Genomic DNA, 21,101 nt, shown 5'->3' on the forward strand with positions numbered 1-21,101 from the left:
CTGTCCAGTATGCTACACAGCCGGGTGCTGGGGGAGCAGACCCAGCTGAAGGAGGAGATGGAGGCTCTGAGGAGAGAGAACTCCCAGCTCGTCCGAGAGCACAACCATCTCAAGCAGAGCTACGAAGAGCTCCAGAGGCTGCACGGCGAGGACCAGAAGGAGGTGGCCGACCTTCGGCTGCAGCAACAACAGGTGTGGATCTCTTTTGGGGGACACTTTGTGAACACAAGCAAGACACATTACATATATATAGACCTAGGAGAAGAAGTTAGTATGTGCTGGCTGTCTTTGGTGGTTGACCAGGAGAAGATGTTAGTATGTGCTAGCTGTGGTCGCAGACTAAGAGAAGAGGTTAGTATGTGCTAGCTGTGGTGGTAGACCAGGAGAAGAGGTTAGTATGTGCTAGCTGTGGTGGTAGACTAGGAGAAGAGGTTAGTATGTGCTAGCTGTGGTGCTAGACCAGGAGAAGAGGTTAGTATGTGCGAGCTGTGGTGCTAGATCAGGAGAAGAGGTTAGTATGTGCTAGCTGTGGTTGTAGACCAGTAGAGGAGGTTAGTGTGTGCTGCTGGGTGCTAGCTGTAAGGGTAGAACAGTAGCGGGTGTGTGCTGTGGTGTTGATGTTGCAGTGACCTGGGGAGGTCACTGCCGTGCTGCTGTCACACGTCCCAGGGGACTGCGGAGCAGGAGAGAACAGCACAGATGCATACTGAGCACTTCCAGAAAAGTCCTGGACAGAGAGTTATGGCTCTGGATTATATAAAGGCATGCTGACACTGGGAGAGAGAACACCCCCCCCCACACACACACACACACTCAGACACACAGTCACATACATAACCTCTGCTTGGGTCGATAAAGCCCTCGGGCCCTTTTACGTTGAACATTATCAACGCTACCACGGTAAACATTCATTGTAAGCAGGCATTGTTTAGACACCACCCAAACAGTCACATGGCTGTACATGACAAACCACTAACTCGGTGGTACTTCCTCCTACCAGCCATATATCACGGGCCCTTTCAATAGCATGAAGTTGCACTTCCTATACTTGGCTCTCTGACAAGACAGTCTAACTAGTCTGACCAGTCAACTCCCCGCTGTCAACCCAACAGTGTTGGCTTAGCTTAGCATCTGTTCATGTGAAGACCAGGCACAGCTGTCCGTGGATGCCATCTGGTGCCGGACTGCTGTAAAAATAGAACGCACGCCAAGCTTGGAATAATCAGATTTCCAATCTGCAGAGCCGGTCACCCCGAGTGCTCTCTCTAGCTGAAATGAATAACAAACAAACATGCACACACGCAGAACGCTGCCGCATGGGGGTCTGGTTGATTAACTGCCGTGTGACGGTTTGTGTGTGTCCCCCCCGACGCGCGCCAGTCGGTTCAGCTCATGAGGGAGAACGGCTCGTCGGAGGTGCTCAACAAGCTCTACGACACGGCCATGGACAAGCTGGAGGGCACCAAGAAGGAGTACGACGCCCTGAGCAAGCGCTACGGCGAGCGGGTGGCCAGCCACGACACGGACCTGAGCCGCCTGGAGCAGGCCGACGAGGAGAACCGGCGGCTGCAGAAGCAGATGGACGCCCTGCTGAAGCAGCGCGACTCGGCCGTGCACTACCAGCAGCAGTGTTCCACGTCCATGAGGAGGTGACGACGCGTTCCCTCGCGGCAGGCCCCCCCCCCCCCCCCACGTTACACATTTCTGAAGGCGCGCACACATACACACACCGCCTCCTCACCCCCCCCTCCCTCCAGGTTCGACTCGGTGCAGCAGGAGCTGAACAAGTCCTCGGCCCAGAACAAGGAGCTGCAGAGGGAGATGGAGCGCCTGCAGGCGGAGGTGACGCGCCACAAGAACTTCCAGCTGAAGGCGGCCAAGGACTGCGACAAGTACAAGGAGGAGCGCGACTCGGTGTTCAACGAGTACCGCCTCGTCATGAGCGAGCGCGACCAGATGATCAAGGAGCTGGACAAGCTGCAGACGGAGCTGGAGGCGGCCGAGGCGCGCCTCAAGAACACCTCGTCGGAGAGGATGGTGGCCGGCGAGGAGATGGAGGCTCTCAGACAGGTGAGCGGTCCCGCCGGTTCGACGAGCCTTTTGTTCGGCGCAGGGGACGCGCATGCGTAAACGTAATCCCCCCCCCCACCTCGGCTAACTCCCACCCTTCGAATCCCGCATTGTAGGTTAGGATCTTGCTAGAAAGTTCCAAAACACACCTAAAGCGCCTCAGAGCGTGAGCTCCGAAACGGCTCCAAACGTCTCTCTGCTTGGGGGTTGGGCTTACAGGAGTTGAACTCGTCGCTGGTGGACCGCGACCGGGCCATCTGTGAGCGGAACGAGCTGCTGGAGAAGTACTGCCACGAGGTGAAGGACAAGGCCGAGGCCCAGAAGGAGCTGAGCCAGGCCTGCAAGGACATCGAGACGGTCCGCGAGGAGAGAGACGTCGCCCGCAAGGAGAGAACCGAGGCCATCATCCAGAGAGACCAGCTGCTCCGAGAGTACTACCAGGCCAGACAGGTAAAACACACATACCCACCTGTAACCCGGTTACTACCATGTCAGACAGGTAAAACACACATACCCACCTGTAACACCAGTACTACCATGTCAGACAGGTAAAACACACATACCCACCTGTAACACCAGTACTACCATGTCAGACAGGTAAAACACACATACCCACCTGTAACCCGGTTACTACCATGTCAGACAGGTAAAACACACATACCCACCTGTAACCCGGTTACTACCATGTCAGACAGGTAAAACACACGTACCCACCTGTAACACCAGTACTACCATGTCAGACAGGTAAAACACACATACCCAGCTGTAACACCAGAACTACCATGTCAGACAGGTAAAACACACATACCCACCTGTAACACCAGTACTACCATGTCAGACAGGTAAAACACACATACCCACCTGTAACACCAGTACTACCATGTCAGACAGGTAAAACACACATACCCACCTGTAACACCAGTACTACCATGTCAGACAGCTAAAACACACATACCCACCTGTAACACCAGTACTACCATGTCAGACAGGTAAAACACACATACCCACCTGTAACACCAGTACTACCATGTCAGACAGGTAAAACACACATACCCACCTGTAACACCAGTACTACCATGTCAGACAGGTAAAACACACATACCCACCTGTAACACCAGTACTACCATGTCAGACAGGTAAAACACACATACCCACCTGTAACACCAGTACTACCATGTCAGACAGGTAAAACACACATACCCACCTGTAACACCAGTACTACCATGTCAGACAGGTAAAACACACATACCCACCTGTAACACCAGTACTACCATGTCAGACAGGTAAAACACACACATAACCCGGTTACTACCATGTCAGACAGGTAAAACACACATACCCACCTGTAACCCGGTTACTACCATGTCAGACAGGTAAAACACACATACCCACCTGTAACACCAGTACTACCATGTCAGACAGGTAAAACACACATACCCACCTGTAACACCAGTACTACCATGTCAGACAGGTAAAACACACATACCCATCTGTAACACCAGTACTACCATGTCAGACAGGTAAAACACACATACCCACCTGTAACACCAGTACTACCATGTCAGACAGGTAAAACACACATACCCACCTGTAACACCAGTACTACCATGTCAGACAGGTAAAACACACATACCCACATGTAACACCAGTACTACCATGTCAGACAGGTAAAACACACATACCCACCTGTAACACCAGTACTACCATGTCAGACAGGTAAAACACACATACCCACCTGTAACACCAGTACTACCATGTCAGACAGGTAAAACACACATACCCACCTGTAACACCAGTACTACCATGTCAGACAGGTAAAACACACATACCCACCTGTAACCCGGTTACTACCATGTCAGACAGGTAAAACACACATACCCACCTGTAACCCGGTTACTACCATGTCAGACAGGTAAAACACACATACCCACCTGTAACACCAGTACTACCATGTCAGACAGGTAAAACACACATACCCACCTGTAACACCAGTACTACCATGTCAGACAGGTAAAACACACATACCCACCTGTAACACCAGTACTACCATGTCAGACAGGTAAAACACACATACCCACCTGTAACACCAGTACTACCATGTCAGACAGGTAAAACACACATACCCACCTGTAACACCAGTACTACCATGTCAGACAGGTAAAACACACATACCCACCTGTAACCCGGTTACTACCATGTCAGACAGGTAAAACACACATACCCACCTGTAACCCGGTTACTACCATGTCAGACAGGTAAAACACACATACCCACCTGTAACACCAGTACTACCATGTCAGACAGGTAAAACACACATACCCACCTGTAACACCAGTACTACCATGTCAGACAGGTAAAACACACATACCCACCTGTAACACCAGTACTACCATGTCAGACAGGTAAAACACACATACCCACCTGTAACACCAGTACTACCATGTCAGACAGGTAAAACACACATACCCCCCTGTAACACCAGTACCACCATGTCAGACAGGTAAAACACACATACCCACCTGTAACCCGGTTACTACCATGTCAGACAGGTAAAACACACATACCCACCTGTAACCCGGTTACTACCATGTCAGACAGGTAAAACACACATACCCACCTGTAACACCAGTACCACCATGTCAGACAGGTAAAACACACATACCCACCTGTAACACCAGTACTACCATGTCAGACAGGTAAAACACACATACCCACCTATAGCAGCAATTATGCTGTAAAAAGGCCAGACGGGTAGTACCAGGAACTGAACTACAGAGCTACCAAGGCTAACTGTTAGCATACACACTGTGTCCTGCCACATCGTCAGTCACAGTCGAGCTTTTCGCTCACTGAGCGGTCAATTTGAGGCTTCGGTCCGAATGATGATACAGACCAACCAAATGTTCCACACCCGATAAAGAGGTTTAGAGCAGCCTCTCTCCATCCTGGTCCTCAGGACCCCCTGCCCTGCACGTTTGAGATGTTTCTGTTTTCTAACACACACCTGATTCAAAGGAATGGGTTGTTATCAAGCTCAGCAGAAGCCTGATCATGTCCCAAGGACCAGGATTGAGCAGAGCTGGTTTAGACAATTGGATCAGATGTCAGCCCTCGGATGAAGTCAAAGGGGATGACCCTAATGCAGATCGAACCTGCACCACAGCCCGGCAGACGCCTACCTTCACCACTAGATGGCCCCCTCTCCGTGGTTAACGGCAAATTGACTGACATCCACCTTACGAAAATGTTTCAGAAAACCTTGTCAGCAAGTGCAGCAATGAAATGCTTTGTTAACGATTCCTTTTATTTTTGTATTTGACCACATTAAACACCAGGCCGGGCTACAAGCCTAGCGTTAGCCACGCATACGCAATCACGGCTCCTGTACCATGTGTGCTCCTGTACGACAGAAACAAGACTCAGCCACCATGGACATGGAGCGGGCCAACAAGGAGATCGAGATGCTGAGGAAGCAGTATGAGGCCATGTCCCAGGAGCTGAAGGAGGCTACGCAGGAGGCCGAGGTGGCCAAGTGCCGGCGGGACTGGGCCTTCCAGGAGAGGGACAAAATAGTGGCCGAGAGGGAGAGCATTCGGTGAGGGACCGTAGAGGCCGAAAGCCAGAGTGTGTGTGTGCGTGTTAGCCGGGTGGAAAGGAAGCCAGCATCAGCCTCGCCACTTCTGTTATCTTCGCTTCCGGTCTTTTCTTCTCTTGACTTGTCTCGTCTTCCCCCTGGCTCGCCCTTTCCTCCAGGACTCTGTGCGATAACCTGCGGAGGGAGAGAGACCGGGCGGTCAGCGACCTGGCGGACGCCTTGAGGAACCTGGACGACATGAGGAAGCAGAAGAACGACTCCTCGCGAGAGCTCAAGGAGCTCAGGTGAGTCTGGCAAGGACTCCCTCGCCTTAATCCAACTCTTTTTTTTCCCTCCGGCTTGAGCGTGAGCCTATGATTTTGACTCTGTGTGTGTGTGTATGCGCGCTTCGCTTCACTGTCATGACTGCATAAGCGGTAAGCTGTTCCATTCCCTCCCTCCCTCTCTCTGTTCCTGTCTCTTTGGACCTTTCAGAGTTCAATTGTTGGTCTGACAGTGTTTCAGTGCGTCAAGATTAAAAGTGTAATCCCAAAAAGCAACTGTGTTTTGGCCACACACCCACACGTAATCACAAACACACACACGCACACACATCCACACACACAAACATCCACATACTGTTGACGAAAGCTCCCTCTACTGGTGCATTGGGGTCCTGTTTTGTTCATGTTGTTTTTTTCTGTGACTTTGAGAGGTCTTCTCACTAAGAATAGTGTAAGTTGTGGGTTTTAATGTCAGTATCATCCTCTGGGCCTTTCTCTGAAGGGCACAATGCATCTTAATGACAGCTTTGGCACTATGTACCTTTATCTTCCCTTATCTATGTATGGATGTGACTTTGCCACTATCGTATAAGAACCCATTTTGTCTTCTTAAAGATGACTCAGAGAAAGAACTTGAACTACAATTTTTTTATTTTTTTTATGGGGGAAAAAAATAATAAAAAAACTACACTTCTGTACAAAGATATACCCGTTTTACCCGTGCTGAACACACAGTGGGATCCTCCGGCCTTCATACGTGCTCTCTAACTGACAGTTTGACCTTTTGGCCTTTGTCCTCCCGTGCGTTCAGGGAGAAGATGGAGAGCCAGCTGGAGAAGGAGGCCAGGTTCTGTCAGCTGATGGCCCACAGCTCCCACGACTCGGCCATCGACACCGAGTCACTGGAGTGGGAGACCGAGGTGGTGGAGTTTGAGAAGGACAGGGTGAGGATGCCACGTCACGGTAGCCGGCTGGCGGGCTGTCACCTGTTGCTTGGCTCAAACGACTGGTTTGGAGCCGTCTGGGACATGAACCACAACGAATGGTGACGTGTGATGACGTAGCGTCTTCTCTTCCTCTCGCACAGGACGACATGGATTTGAAGGCCCTCGGGTTTGAGATTGCAGAGGGGGTAAATGATCCTTATTTACCAGGGGATTGTGGGATTTTCGTGACCAAGGTGGACAGAGGAAGTGTTGCAGAAGGAAGGTTAAGGTAAGCGCCAGTAACTGTGCCACAACACACCCCTTTTACCCTCTCAAAACAGCCACATGGTCCATCCATTGTCACACCCAATCTTCCCCCTCGTATACAGAGTGAATGACTGGCTGCTGAAGATAAATGACGTGGACTTGACCAATAAGGACAGGAAGCAGGTCGTGAAGGCGGTGCTAAACGGAGGCGGCCTGATCAATATGGTGGTGCGCAGGAGGAAGTCTTTGGGTGGGAGGCTGGTCACCCCTGTCCACATTAATCTAATTGGACACAAAGGTAAGGGGCTCGTCAATGAGAGAAACACAGTAAAGACGGATGGTTTTCACTCTGCCTGCTAATAGCTCATTCAATCTAGCCTGCGCCGACATTGATCTTGCTCCCTCCAGTAGCTCTATCGTTTTGAACGGGATCGCTGGTTAACGCCGAGTGAACGTCCGTCTTTTTGTTGTCTCTCCGCGACTCTGTGTGTGTGTGTGTGACTGTGTGTGTGTGTGTTCCAGACAGCGGTATCGGTCTGGAGAGTGGCGTTTACGTGGCAGCCATCGTCCAGGGCAGTCCCGCCGCCCGTGAGGGCTCCCTGACCGTCGGAGACAGACTGATAGCTGTGAGTTCAAAGCCCCCACCCTTCTCCTCCTCCACGTTCTCTTCCTCCTCAATATGAATGCCTGCCACTCCATATCAGGACGCTTAGAGAAGATTGCCTTTTTTTTGTTGACAAAGTTACGTTAAAAACCATTTAAGCTACTCTGATAGAGACCGGAAACAGCTATTTCTGCTAACTACACACAGCGCTTACATGAGAAGTATTCCAAAGGCGTAGCGGTTTATAACATTTACGGAAATGGGACCAGCTCATCAGTCATGAGTGTTTCAAAACTCACCAACGGACAAAATGGTGACACCCCCTACCCCTTCTGATTTGAATTGAGCTCAGCCTAATGTAACCTCAGGACTTAAGTATCTCATTCACTCACCTTTAATCATGACGCCTGCCAGTTAGTCAGGCAAACTGATACGCCAAACGATAGCTCAGCTTTAGTACCTAGCTACAGCAAGAACAGATCTTTAATCACTGTGCATCGTCTTATATCATGCCCTTGTGGTTGTTAATCACGTCACTTACTATATCAGGTTTTTATTTGGCATTTGAGAGTTTTTATCATGTTAAAATAAAGACCAGATCCAAACTATTGAATTGAATCAGAAAAGTTCCTGATTACCAACAGTAATTCGGTTTTTGTGCTAAAAGTTCCATAAAGAATACAATTTGATTCAGTAAAATATGAGGAAAGTTCACAAGTTGGACTGCTTTCTTTTAACCTACCTTTCCCCTTTTTTCCCTGGTCCATCTCCCTTTCTTAGTATTTTAAAAATCTATCTCAAGGCAAACCTTTTGTCATGGTAATGAGGGGATTGGGATTTGTGAGGTGACTCCATTTTGAGCTGTGCTGGCCTAGATTTCCATTCCACTGTATTCCACCAAAGACAGACTCCAGTTCCAGACATATGGGGCTAATTTTTCACCAAACTTGAAAATGTAACCCTCAAATCAAGACCTGACATTTTCTTTTGTCTTTTCTCTCGCTTTCTCCCTCCCCCTCTCCCTCGACTGCTGTAGATCAACGGCATTGCTCTGGATAACAAATCCGTGACAGAGTGTGAGACTCTGCTGAGGAACTGCAGGGACTCTCTTAGCCTGTCTCTCATGAAGGTGAACCACACTCTCCTCCTCTTCTTACTGTGTACTGAGCTTCTACCTCCAGGCAAGGACTTCCTTTGATGTTCCTCTGCCCCAGATTAAAGCTCCGGTCTCCCACCAGCCCAAGTTGGCTTGACCTCAGTTAACTTCACTTTAGTTTGCTCTGATCTCAGCTAGCTTCCCCCAAGTTAACTTTACTTCAGTTAGCTCCATCTCAGCTGGCTTCCTCTAAGTTAACTTTACTTCAGTTAGCTCCATCTCAGCTAGCTTCCCCTAAATTAACTTTACTTCAGTTAGCTCCATCTCAGCTGGCTTCCTCTAAGTTAACTTAACTTCAGTTAGTTCCATCTCAGCTAGCTTCCCCTAAGTTAACTTTACTTCAGTTAGCTCCATCTTAGCTAGCTGGACCAAAGTTATCTTCACTTCAGCTAGCTTCACCTCAGTTAGCTCCACCTAGTTAGCACTTAGCTCACCAGCCCAGAGCTCCTGTTATCTTCCCATTAGCTTGACGTGGTGCCTCCATAATCCTTGAATGGATACTATAATATATACAAAAATACTAAATGCCACTAGTACTTGTCATAAAAACATGGACTTCCATCCTGTCTTTTGGTAAAAAGGTATCTGTGTGTGTTCGTCCCTCCAGTTCTTCCCTCACAGCACGTCGGGCCAGAACATTTTCGAGAGCCTGCGGGACTTGTCGGAGAAGTCCAACGGCCGCGCCCACCCGTCTGAGGTCCACTCGCGCAACAGCCGCAACCTCAAACACAACAGCTCCACGCAGACGGACATCTACTGTCCAGACGGCGGAGGAGGAGGAGGCGGCAGCACGGCGAGCGCGCCCGGAGAGAGGAGGAAGGTCCGGGGAGACCCGGAGGAGGCGGGGGTGTACGGCGAAACCAGGAAGCCCTTCTCCACAGGCTCCCTCCACCCCACCAGCCTCCGGCCGGCCTCCGACCTGGGCCCGGGCCGCTACGGCCCCAGCGCCTTCCAGGAGTGCTGCTCCTACGCCAAGCCCCCACCCCCCACGAACTACGACCTCGCCTCCCCGTCGGACTGCGTCACCGTGGAGACCACCCTGGAGAAGAAGCACAGCGGAGGAACCTGGCCTAAGATGATGGTGGGCGGGATGTCTGTGGCGGCCGACACCGGCGGCCCGGCCCAGCTCTCCATCTTCAAGTCGCCGAAGCAGAGGAAGTCCATCTTCGACGCGGACGCCTTCAAACGGCCCGAAACGCCCTCGTCCAAGTTGGAGTACCTCTCGGCCGGTCAGATCTGCGCAACGCACTCCCCGCAGCCCTCCAAGGCCGAGTCGCTCTCCTCCTCGTCCACGCCCACCCCTCCGACCCCGCCAGCGCGCAGCGACTCGTTCAAATTCAAGCACAAGCAGCAGAGCAGCTCGGCCTCCGACTGCACCGTCACCTCGGACGGGAACGGCAAGGGGGAAGCCGCCGTCGCCGCGGCCACGGGGGAGGGTCGCGAGCGGGGCGGGGACAGGAACGGGAACCATTACTTCCTGGACGGTAAGGTCCTGACGTCGAGGAAGTCATGCGACGAGGACATCGGGCGCACCAGGGGGGAGGAGCCAGAGGTGAAGCGGCCCCGCCCCAAATCGGCGCCCGCCCTCCGGCGAAGGATGACCCCCCAATCCATTCCCCTCCCGACATTCCAGGTGAGTCCCCACTCCAGCCAGTCAGACTGCCCTCCGTGTAGATCTCTAATCAAACCTCTATGGCCAAACAAATGTCTGGATGTGTCCACCCACCCTCCATCCAGCTGAGAAAAACCCAGTCGCATCACACCCAGCGGTTTTCTCCAAAGACAAATGAAAGGATTATTCAACCCGTCCCCTAGGCTTTTAGATGGAGAAACGCTGCAGCCATTTTGTGTGAGGATTTACAGCACTGTCCGGGGCCCTGCCCCGGTGTCTGTCACTGAGCCAGCCTGTCGCAGGGTGATTGATGGCTCTGCCGACTCACCGAGGCCAGAATGCTGAGTCAGGGCCACAGCCCCGGCCGTCCCCTCCACCCCACGCCTCATAGAGTCTTCCAGAACTGGGAGAAACTCCACAGGCTTCTGTCTATAGTTGTCGAGAAATGTATCCCATCTCCTACTAAGTGAGAAATTGGGCGAGGATCGTGATTGAAATGCAATTGTGAATTGTGATCGAGAAATACTGTTTTCTTTTCGGGTTTTTGTTTTAACTCCAGAGCTACTCCAACGACGATCATTCCCCAGAACCCAGAGAGATGCTTCGCTCTTCCCCCAACCGCTCTCACAGGCACAGTGTGGGCTTTGTCCCTACAGTGTACAATGGCACCCTGCCTCCTAGTGAGTTTCCCCATGTCAGACACACAAACACACACACACACACACACAGGGACAGACTGGCAAAGTCAATAATATAGACATACTACATCAGTCAATCGCTCCTCCCTAAGGTTGTCCCTGTGTGTGTGTGTCTTGCCAGACTCTGTCCACCGGGGGCTGGCTCCATGCCCGGCAGTGACCGCTGTGATGAGGAACCCGGTCTACACGGTGCGCAGTCACCGAGTTCACACCGGCAACTGTCCCTCCGTAGCCTCGCAGATCTGCCACCAGCACACACACACCAGGTACCGGCAGCAGCCCCCCCCCCCCCCCTCCTTTGTTCACACACACACACACACACACAAACACACACACACACACACCAGGTACCTCAATTAGCCTCCTCTGTCAACACACGCAAACACACCAGGTAGCACGGCTGCGGTAGACGAGGCAACCGAGGACACCAATTTGTTTAGAACATTCCGGATTCAGCTCCACAACACCACGACGGCATCACCCTCAACCATCCCCATTTAGCCGCGTGTCGTTCGAAGGTGGCCGCGCGCGCGTGTCAGTATGCGCGCACGCGCCACGCCCCTTCCCAGCGTTCTGAGCGAGAGAGTGCGTTGTGTGCAGTCCTCAGCACCAGGGCCGCCTGAGTCTGGACCTGAGCCAGAAGCGAGCGGGAGACTACCCCGAGTCGTCTTCCTCGTCGCGGAGCAGTCGAGCCTCCCACGGGACCAACTCGCTGCCCTCCAGCGCACGCCTGGGTGAGTCTGACGCACGCTGACTCACGTAGACGCTTGGCTGCTTAGGCCCTCTGCCAGGGGCGGCGTATTAGTCATGTCCATATCCTCCCAAAAATATTCATGGTAACGTGCTGAAGAATACCTGAGATACCTCAAATGGGGAAATGTGGCAACCTGCCCCGTCGTTAATCCTTTTCAAAGCGTTTTGAATTAGTCATAACTTGACGCAAGAATGAATTTGTATACATTTTTAAACCAAAGTGCGGTTCAATCAATGATTAAATGGGTATTCTAATATTTAATGCTGATTTTAATGTTTGAAAGGAAAGGGAAAAGCATGTCACTGAAAAGCATTGCCCTGGTCTCCCCTACTTATCTTGACCGAGCCTTTCTCCCCTCACGCGTCACGGCAGTGTCGTCCAGCAACGTCCAGTACCGCACCGAGAGGATCAAGATCCCCACCACCCCCCGCTACCCTCGCTCCATGCTGGGCTCCGACCGAGGTAACCCCCCCAACACCAGACTTCCACCCCTGGCCGGCCTGGTCCGCCTGGTCTCCTTCCCCCTCGTGTGCCCCCTTCAGCCCTGAGGGGGAAGCTGGTTTTCACCCATGCGGTGAAACAACACTGCCTATCAGTCTGTTTTTTGGGGGGAACGGGAAGTGTTCCGCCTCAGTAATTGTTATTGATTGTTGGGGGGGGAAAGAGCCGGAAGCGGGAAAAAACGTTGTCGTCGAGGGAACCCGCTAAAGACATGGTCGCACGGAGGAAACACTCGGTTAACCTTTATCGATTGCCTGTCTCAGGGGTTAGCATGTCTCTAACCTCGTTTCTGGCCGCGCAGTTCCTGCTTAACACTGGAAGCCTCCAATAACACGCAGCCCCCCCTCTCTCTCTCTCCCCCCCCACACGCCACCAGGCTCTCTCTCTCACTCGGAATGCAGCAGCCCCAGCCTCATCACGCCCCCCCAATCGCCTCTCAACCTCGAGACGTCCTCCTTCGCCAGCAGCCAATCGCAGGGCTCCATCTCCACCCTGCCCAGGATATCAGTCAGCCCCCTGCCCATGGGGGAACGAAGGAAAGACAGGTACAGACAGCCGATGGGATATTGATAGCGTTATGGTGTGGCCCTCGCCCTTGTGTTTTTGAGTGCTGGTGGTGATGGAGAGATGTGGAGACTGCCAGGTATGACATTGGGCTTCTCTGCCCTCTGGGAAGCCTCCTAGCCCACTTTACATGGGGTTGCCAGGCAACAGGTCTATCTCGGTTATGGGCTGCAGGCGTTTAGTCTTGCTCGGAAATGTGATCGACTTTTGAAAGCGCCTCTACCGCCTCTATGCTCAGGGTCGGGGCGTTGACTCGATACCTAACTCTCTTGTAGATGTTGTCTTTTTTTTCTCCCCCTAACCCGGTTAATAGGCATTCTGTTGTCAGGTCGCCTGTGTATTTTCTGTCGTATATTTTCTGTTGTCTCTTTTTTTCTTCTTCTCCTTTCGCCTCTTTTCGCTCTTTTTTTATTTTATTTTCAATAGTTTTGTCTTGTCGACACTTCACCCGGCCGGCCTCACATGACCCGTGTGGTCCGTTTGTCTCTTCTCTCTTTCCTCCGTCTTCCCGATCCTCTTCTCCGCCAACCCCTCTCTTCCTTCTCCCCCTTTGCTGCCGCGCGACAACACCCCCCCCCCCCGCCAGATCTCTGTGCCGCAACCGGTCCTACCTGAGGATCCCCCTGGCCGCTCGCCCGAGGTTCTCCTCTCTCAGGAGCCTCAGGTTGGTCCGTTCGCCCCTCGACCAGGGCCCCGCCCGCCCGGGCCCCGCCCTCTCCTCCACCTGCTTGCGTTTCCATTGGCGCCTCTGCTGACGTCCTCTACGTGTAGACAGTAGATGTGTTTCCTGGTCCGTCCGTCCCCCATCCCAGAATGTGAGGCTGTCGTGTGATTGGTCCACCAGGCACCCCACCACCCCCCACCCCATTTCCCCCCCCCATACCCCTGTTTTCTTTTGCCCAGTTGGTTCGTAGGTGAAATATTTCAGCTCTCGTAAAGTATATAGGCTTGTTCCAAACTGACAGTTTAACCCTTTTTGGATTGTTTTAGTTTGGTTAGGCAGTAAGTCACTCTCATCCCTGTTTTTTGACATGCATTTGTGTTCGGGGACCTGAAATGATTCACTCTGTAGATATGAGTGAATCAGTTGCATGTTCACAACAGCATGGTGCTCTGTGTGTGTGTGTGGCCTGGTCACCTTCCCGCGATTCCAGCTAAACGTTCTGTCCACCTGAACCCCTGGACCACCAGCTAGTCTGGTTGGTAGCACGCCGTCTCATTTCCTCCCCGTCGCTACCGGTGGCCTGGCCTTCAACGCCTTGCAATGACATCACAAGACCCTTTGCGATGTCCCGTCTCAAGGGATATTTATCGAAACAAAGGGCTTCGTAAATGTCACTGGCCTGCATGAAAATGTGACGACTCCGTCGCTGTGATGACCGTCTGTACACGCACAGAGAAACCCCAAAAACTGGTGCTGTCAAACTTTGGATGTGCATGCTTTTCTGTGGTCCGGGGTGGCCTTGACGGCTCATCACGAACGCCTGGGAGCTCGTCGCCGTCTAGGATGAGGGTGTCGACCCCAGCTGGAGCCTCCTGTTCCTTTCTTCTCCTCACGGTCTTCTCGTCTCCCCCCCCCCCTCTTCACCAGACCCTACCTGGAGGAGCCTCGCAACGTGATCGTCCACAAGGGGGCGGAGCCTCTGGGCATCTCCATTGTGGGCGGGGAGAACGGGGGCATCTTCGTCTCCAAGGTGACGGGAGGCAGCATCGCTCACCAGGCCGGGCTGGAGTACGGCGACCAGCTCCTGGAGGTACGCCACTTCCTGTTTTGATCCGGCCAATTACAGTCATGAATGCAGCTGCAATGAATTGAACATGTACGGGGGGGGTAGTTTAAAGGGATATTTCCTCATTTGGATTTCCTGACCTGGTCCATCTAGACGATGCATCCAGTTCCACTGTAACACATCCGACCCAGACCAGAGATTTGCACTCGTTAAGCATGCTAAAGACTACCAGTATTTGCACAACTGTATTCTGTATTTTGTAGATTTCAAAGCTAGACATGAGATTTTTTGGATACGTGTGTTACTGTTACAGCGAATGAGAGAGGATTTAATAGAGAACAGAATATTCTCCCTCCCTCCCTCCCCTCCACCATCCAGGGATCCATGAAGGGCATCTCTACTCTACTCTCCGCTCTGTTAAATCCTCTCTTATCTCCCCCCTCCCTTCCCCCAGTATAACGGCATCAACTTGCGCAACGCCACAGAGCAGCAGGCCCGTCTGATCATTGGACAGCAGTGTGACACCATCACCATCATGGCCCAGTACAACCCCCACATGTACCAGCTGGGGAACCACTCACGCTCCAGGTAGGACACAGGGACCCGCCCACACACCAGCCCAGATCGGCCCCCGTTCCGTCGTCTTCCACTTTTTTTTTTTCTTCCATTTCTTTGTCACTCACGCCGTCATTTGCCCGTCCCCGTCCCCCGCCCTGACCGCCCAGCTCTCGCCTGGAGCCGGTCAGCGGCCAGTCCACGCCCCAGGGAAGCGGCGCCACCACGCCCGACAACCACTCCAAGATCGACACCCTGAGCGAGCAGGACGAGGGCACGCTCACCCCCTCCTCCAAACAGACGACCCCCACCACCAGCCCCAACAGCTTCATCAGGTAACGCACGCTCTCGTTGGGTTCAGGGGTGGTGGGCGCGACGGGGATGGAAACGGAGCGGGAAATGGGTATATCGAGGTGGGGATGACAAAGCTGCTTTTGGGCAGTGGACACGCTTCTACGGCCACCACAAACCAGGACGTGTCGGGTTCACGACGAAGACACCGCATCACCACCCACCCGCCGCCCCTCCCGAGTTAGCCAATCACAGACGAAGAGTCCGAGTCTCCAGCTCATTGTTCTAAGCCCGTCATTGCGGAGAGCCTACTCATAAGAGTGTCGACTGGGAAAAGCGCGCCATGGCCTTGACCGAGCGTCTCCCTCCCTCTCCCCCACCCCCCCCCCCCCCAGGATGCCGTTGGAGGGCGGCAGGAAGGTGGCGGAGGCGCGCCTGGTGACGGTGCGCAGGGCGGGGGCGGAGGTGGGGGTCACCCTGTGCGGGGGGAACCTCCGGGGAGTCTACGTCGAGAGCTTGGAGGAGGACAGCCCGGCCTGGGGGGCTGACGGCCTGCTGCCAGGAGACCTCATACTGGAGGTATGGATACACACACACACTCTGACTGTTGATCCACCAGCCCGTCTCCGAGCGCTCCCACACAACCGTCCCTCGGAGCCCGGAGTGAAATCGGGGCACCTTCAGACACGGTCACCCGCTCGAAAAGCCCATTTCGAGTCGAAAGTCATTGTTATTCCGGACGCAGCCTCGACGGCGGTGCCAGAAGCCGTTGCCGTTTTCCCCGCCCGCCTTTTGTTCTTCATTGATTGCTCTCGTCTTTCTCTCCGTCTCTCCGACCCCCCCCCCCCCTCCTCCACCCTTCTTTTGTCCACAAGCAATCTATCCAGCTCATGGCTAACTCGTAATAAGCCATTCCTGGCATGCTCCCATTTAGCGCTCCGAACACAAAGGCCGGCTCTCTGCAAGGCAGCTGTAGAGCTTTGTCGTCTCGACACACAGTGGAACTGTCCCCTTCCATCCCTCCAGTCATTCACTCCCCCCCCCCTAACCCCCCCCCCCCCCCCACCCCACAGATCGATGTCAGGGACACTTAATATAGCTAAGAGCCCAAAGGAAATGTTGCTGTTTACTGTCTGGGCCCGGCCAAGACTCGGAATTCGAAATGCTTTTCCAGAACAGAACAGTTCTAATGGCTGTCACTTCACGTTTTCCCCTCTCGTTTCATTTTACGCCCTCGTTTCTCTCAGAGTTGAAATTTGCTTCTTCAGCTTGTGACTGTGGTTGCATTTGGTGTTCAGTTGTCTCCATTGACTCTGTCTGTCTCTCTCTCTCTCTCTCTCTCAGTACAACTCTGTGAGTATGAAGAGCAAGACTGCAGAGGAGGTGTATGTGGAGATGCTGAAGCCTTCGGAGACGGTCACTCTCAGGGTGCAGCATCGCCCGGACGACTTCAGTCTGCTGAAGGACTCTCCAGGGGACGGCTTCTACATCAGGTATGGGGAGCGGTCCCCACACACACACTCACACACACACACACACACTTGTGCACGCAACAGCTCTTCAAACGCGCGCCTTCTCTCGGCTCCATAAAAGTTATTCTGTAGTCTTCCCCCCCCCCCCCAGTGTCTCCCTCTCTTGCATCCACTATATATAGCCCCACCCCTGGAACAAAACCATCTTTTAATCGAAGCAATCATGTATGCCATGGATGGGAGGACAGGACTGCCTTAACCGATCAAAGGGCTATCTCAACGCAGGCTAGATGTATCGGCTTGGTAGACACGCGCGCCCTCTCTCGCGCTCGCTCTGTCGTTCCCTCGATGCGACTCAACTCGCATCGCGTCTTGGGCGCGCTGAGGAAGCCGAATGAATGAAGGGGTCTAAAATAAGCCTGTTTGTCGTAGCCCTGATTCTGCGTGCGGCGGCAGCTGCCGCAGTCACTCGTCGCACAGGCCCGGGTTTTTGTGACGTCATCCGCGGCAGAGGATGAGGCGCGACTGGGCCGTCACCGATGGGGTGCTCCGGGGGGGAGGGGGGGGGATGATTCATGAGGCTCCGACCCCAACCCCGGAAAACACCGGGGCTGGATCACGTCGCGCGTGCGCTCGCGTTCTCTCCCCACGTCGCACTTTCACTGGCCCTCTTCTTTCTGCCTCCTCCGTTTTCTCTCGTCCACCTCATTTCTCCCCCCCTTCCCGTCGAACACCGTCTCCCTTTTCCGGTCGCCCGCTTTTTCTTCGCCTCCCTTATCGAATCGTTTCACGATCGACAACCCTCCCCCTTCCTCTTATCGTTCTCGCACACGCGTGCGCATTCACACTCTCTCTCGCGACCCCTCCCCCCCCCCCTCTCTCCTCAGAGCACTTTACGAGCGCGTGGCCGAGGGACAGCTGGACCTAAGCTTCAAGAAGGACGACATCCTCTACGTGGACGACTCCCTACCCAAGGGCTGCTTCGGCACCTGGATGGCCTGGCAACTGGACGAGAACGCGCAGAAGATCCAGCGAGGCCAGATCCCCAGCAAATACATGTGAGACGCACGCGCACACACACGCACACACACACACGGGTCTTTCCCAGTAACTACAGCCATGAACTCGTCCCCTTGAGCCGACAAGTAACTCTCAAACGCGCGTGTGTGTGTAGGATGGACCAGGAGTTCTACCGCCGACACAGCATGACGGAGATGAAGGAGGACGGCGGCTCCAGCAAGACCCTGTCGGCGGCGGCGCGGCGCTCCTTCTTCAGGAGGAAGCAGAAGCACAAGAGGAGCAGCTCCAAGGAGGGCAAGGAGCAGGTGGCTTTGGACGCCATCAGCACCGACTCCATCCCCTTCCTGGAAGGTGAGGCGGGCGGGCGGGGGTGGAAACCGGCATGCACGCCTGGAAACGGGGACTTTCCAAAAAGTGGCAAGCCCTGGATAGTAATGCGTGTGTGTGCGTGTGTGTTTAGACTGTGTGAGCCTGGCGTACCAGCGGGTCCAGAAGGTGGAGTGCCCCTCCCCCAGACCCGTCCTGGTCCTCGGCCCGCTCACGGACCCCGTCAAGGACATGCTGGTCAAGGACTCCCCAGGGAAGTTCTGCAGATGCGTGCTGGGTGAGTGTGGACATACACTGCGACACACGTCGTGCCCCACGTCAAACGCAACGTCCCAAAGCGGCACGGCGGATATCCCAACTCGCTTCACTTCCACCTCTGCCTTTTGTGAGGGGTTTGAACTCCCAGAAGTATCCGAGTCACGGATCATCTTGCCTGCTCACCTATGTGCCTAAAATAAACAACGTTCCATTCGTGTATACTGTGGCAACCACCAACAGAGAGGAACTGCAAACCAGAGGCAGGATTGAAACACTAAGCCTGTTTATTAGCCCAAAAAGCGTTTGACCAAGCAATACAAAATACTTCCTCGGTTGACAGTATGTTTCACGAGGCTTTCACCTGTCCATCCACCGGCTAGTTCTGTCGAATAACTACCCCCCCCCCCCCCCACCCCCACCACCGTCAGCAACCTGTCAGTGTCGCTGTTTGTGGTGTTGAAGGCCTCGTTGTCTTCCTTCCAACACCCGAGCTGTCATACTGCCCCAGACCAGCCCCAGTATCTCTCCTGAGCTCTTGTACTCTGCTGCTAGTGGTTGAGGCGAACCCTAAAGCTAGATTAAGGGATCGTCCAACAAGAGCTTTTGGTACTTAACCAACTTGTTGCACTCCTTTGCTTCCACCCACAGAAGTATTAAAAGTGTTTAACTTCACTTATCAGTATTTTGAGGTCAGACCAATTGAATGGAATACGCAGTGCGCCTTGAGATGTGTGAACGATATTTTGGGGGGGGATCGGAGAGACGACGAAAAGGTGTCTTTTTTTTTGTTTCCGCTCCCTAACGGCACTCCTTTCTCGCCTGTTCGGTGTCTTCCAGAGGTGATGAAGGCCTCCCAGCAGGCCATCGAGCGCGGCGTCAAGGACTGCCTCTTCATCGACTACAAACGCAGGAGCGGCCATTTTGACGTGACCACGGTGGCCTCCATCAAGGAGACCGCAGAGAAGGTACTTTGGAAGCGCTGATCTCCGTCGTCATACGTCGGACTCGATTCGAGTGTCTTTCAATAAAAAGAGAACAAATGTTTGCCTTTGATTTCAAAGTTGGTGGGAGACGAGGTGTGTTGTTCGCTAGATGAGATGCAGATTCTGATTAGCGATTAGTTCCACGCAACCCCTAGCACCGCTGAGTCATTGTGCGCCTCTATCTGGAGTCGATTCATTGTTATCCGTTGTCTAGTGTATTCATCACTGCTGAGGAGAAGTGTCGGTATCGGAGATGCCAAGTCATTTGTGGTGCTCTCTCTCCCCTCCCTCCCTCCCTCCCCCTCTCCCTCCCTCCCCCTCTCTCCCCCTCCCTCCCTCCCCCTCTCCCTCCCTCCTCCCTCTCCCCCTCCCTCCCTCCTCCCTCTCCCCCTCCCTCTCTCTCCCCTTCTCTCCCCCTCCCTCCCTCCCTCCCCCAATCCCTCCCCCTCCCTCCCTCTCCCTCCCTCTCTCCCCCTCCCTCCCTCCTCCCTCTCCCCCTCTCTCCCCCTCTCTCCCCCTCTCTCCCCCTCACTCTCCCTCCCTCCCTCTGGAAGGACTGTCACTGTCTGCTGGACATCGCCCCGTATGCCATCGAGAGGCTCCACAGCGTTCACATCTACCCCATAGTGGTTTTCATCCGCTACAAAAACGCCAAGCAAATTAAGTAAGTGATTCGACGTCTTGTCCGGCCTTTAGTTTGCTACATGCTCAACTCTAGGCTACAGTAGACAGTTTGGGTCTGCATGTCGTGTCCACCCTTTCAGCGTTCCTACTATCCCCAACACCAGTGTGTGTCTGTGTGTGTGTCTGTGTGCACGCACACATGTATATGTGTGTTTCATGCAGCAGGATTATCCCAGCTTCTGTCTTCACACTCCTCACCACCAGCACTTCTGGGGCGCACACACACACACACACAGACACACAGACACTTGTATAATCCCAAACAGCTGGAGAAGCTCTCCCTCCTTTTTGGTTATTTTTTTTATGTAAGATTATTTGGTGGAAGCCACTCACCCTCACCACATCTTCTCTGGTTATATCACCAGATACAGCCTCTTGGCTGCTCCTTTTATGGAATAATCAAGCACTTTGTGCCAATTTACCGGAAGAATCTCTGTTTGTATCCGCATCGTAATACTTTCTACTGTACCATCCCCACCTTCGTTTTTTTATCAATGACCCAAGAAATCTGATGGTTTTTCAGCCGTTTGGTGTGACATTTGATTTCAAACTTTAACCTTACGAGTAACATTACGATGACTTGGTCTTGACTTTCTCCTCTGTCCTTCTCCTATCTGACAGGGAGCAAAAAGACCCAGTGTATCTGCGGGACAAGGTCTCTCAAAAACATTCCAAGGAGCAGTTTGAGGTTGCACAGAAGATAGAGCAAGAGTATAGCAAATTCTTCACAGGTCGGTATTTTGCCACGACGGCCCCTTGTCCCTCGTGATG

At 53.3% G+C, this 21,101-nt stretch overlaps 1 protein-coding gene across 1 annotated transcript in view; it reads left to right on the top strand.

Annotated features, from left to right (window-relative positions):
* dlg5a (discs, large homolog 5a (Drosophila)) overlaps window positions 1-21,101 on the top strand; it is a 38,689-nt gene that overhangs the window by 15,241 nt on the left and 2,347 nt on the right. The window contains exons 5-32 of the mRNA XM_047028683.1: window positions 9-192; window positions 1,381-1,649; window positions 1,758-2,070; window positions 2,290-2,520; window positions 5,481-5,665; window positions 5,824-5,949; window positions 6,740-6,872; window positions 7,016-7,143; window positions 7,244-7,419; window positions 7,644-7,747; window positions 8,762-8,854; window positions 9,489-10,514; window positions 11,053-11,173; window positions 11,313-11,457; window positions 11,792-11,925; window positions 12,318-12,407; window positions 12,823-12,991; window positions 14,602-14,764; window positions 15,195-15,328; window positions 15,466-15,630; window positions 15,982-16,165; window positions 16,931-17,079; window positions 17,946-18,116; window positions 18,233-18,429; window positions 18,539-18,682; window positions 19,501-19,628; window positions 20,201-20,310; window positions 20,952-21,061. Of these exons, the coding sequence (XP_046884639.1) occupies window positions 9-192; window positions 1,381-1,649; window positions 1,758-2,070; window positions 2,290-2,520; window positions 5,481-5,665; window positions 5,824-5,949; window positions 6,740-6,872; window positions 7,016-7,143; window positions 7,244-7,419; window positions 7,644-7,747; window positions 8,762-8,854; window positions 9,489-10,514; window positions 11,053-11,173; window positions 11,313-11,457; window positions 11,792-11,925; window positions 12,318-12,407; window positions 12,823-12,991; window positions 14,602-14,764; window positions 15,195-15,328; window positions 15,466-15,630; window positions 15,982-16,165; window positions 16,931-17,079; window positions 17,946-18,116; window positions 18,233-18,429; window positions 18,539-18,682; window positions 19,501-19,628; window positions 20,201-20,310; window positions 20,952-21,061 (5,282 nt within the window). The remainder of the gene's footprint in view (window positions 1-8; window positions 193-1,380; window positions 1,650-1,757; window positions 2,071-2,289; window positions 2,521-5,480; window positions 5,666-5,823; window positions 5,950-6,739; window positions 6,873-7,015; window positions 7,144-7,243; window positions 7,420-7,643; window positions 7,748-8,761; window positions 8,855-9,488; window positions 10,515-11,052; window positions 11,174-11,312; window positions 11,458-11,791; window positions 11,926-12,317; window positions 12,408-12,822; window positions 12,992-14,601; window positions 14,765-15,194; window positions 15,329-15,465; window positions 15,631-15,981; window positions 16,166-16,930; window positions 17,080-17,945; window positions 18,117-18,232; window positions 18,430-18,538; window positions 18,683-19,500; window positions 19,629-20,200; window positions 20,311-20,951; window positions 21,062-21,101) is intronic.

The sequence above is a fragment of the Hypomesus transpacificus genome, chromosome 11, assembly GCF_021917145.1.
Source record: "Hypomesus transpacificus isolate Combined female chromosome 11, fHypTra1, whole genome shotgun sequence".
Classification (NCBI taxonomy): domain Eukaryota; kingdom Metazoa; phylum Chordata; class Actinopteri; order Osmeriformes; family Osmeridae; genus Hypomesus; species Hypomesus transpacificus.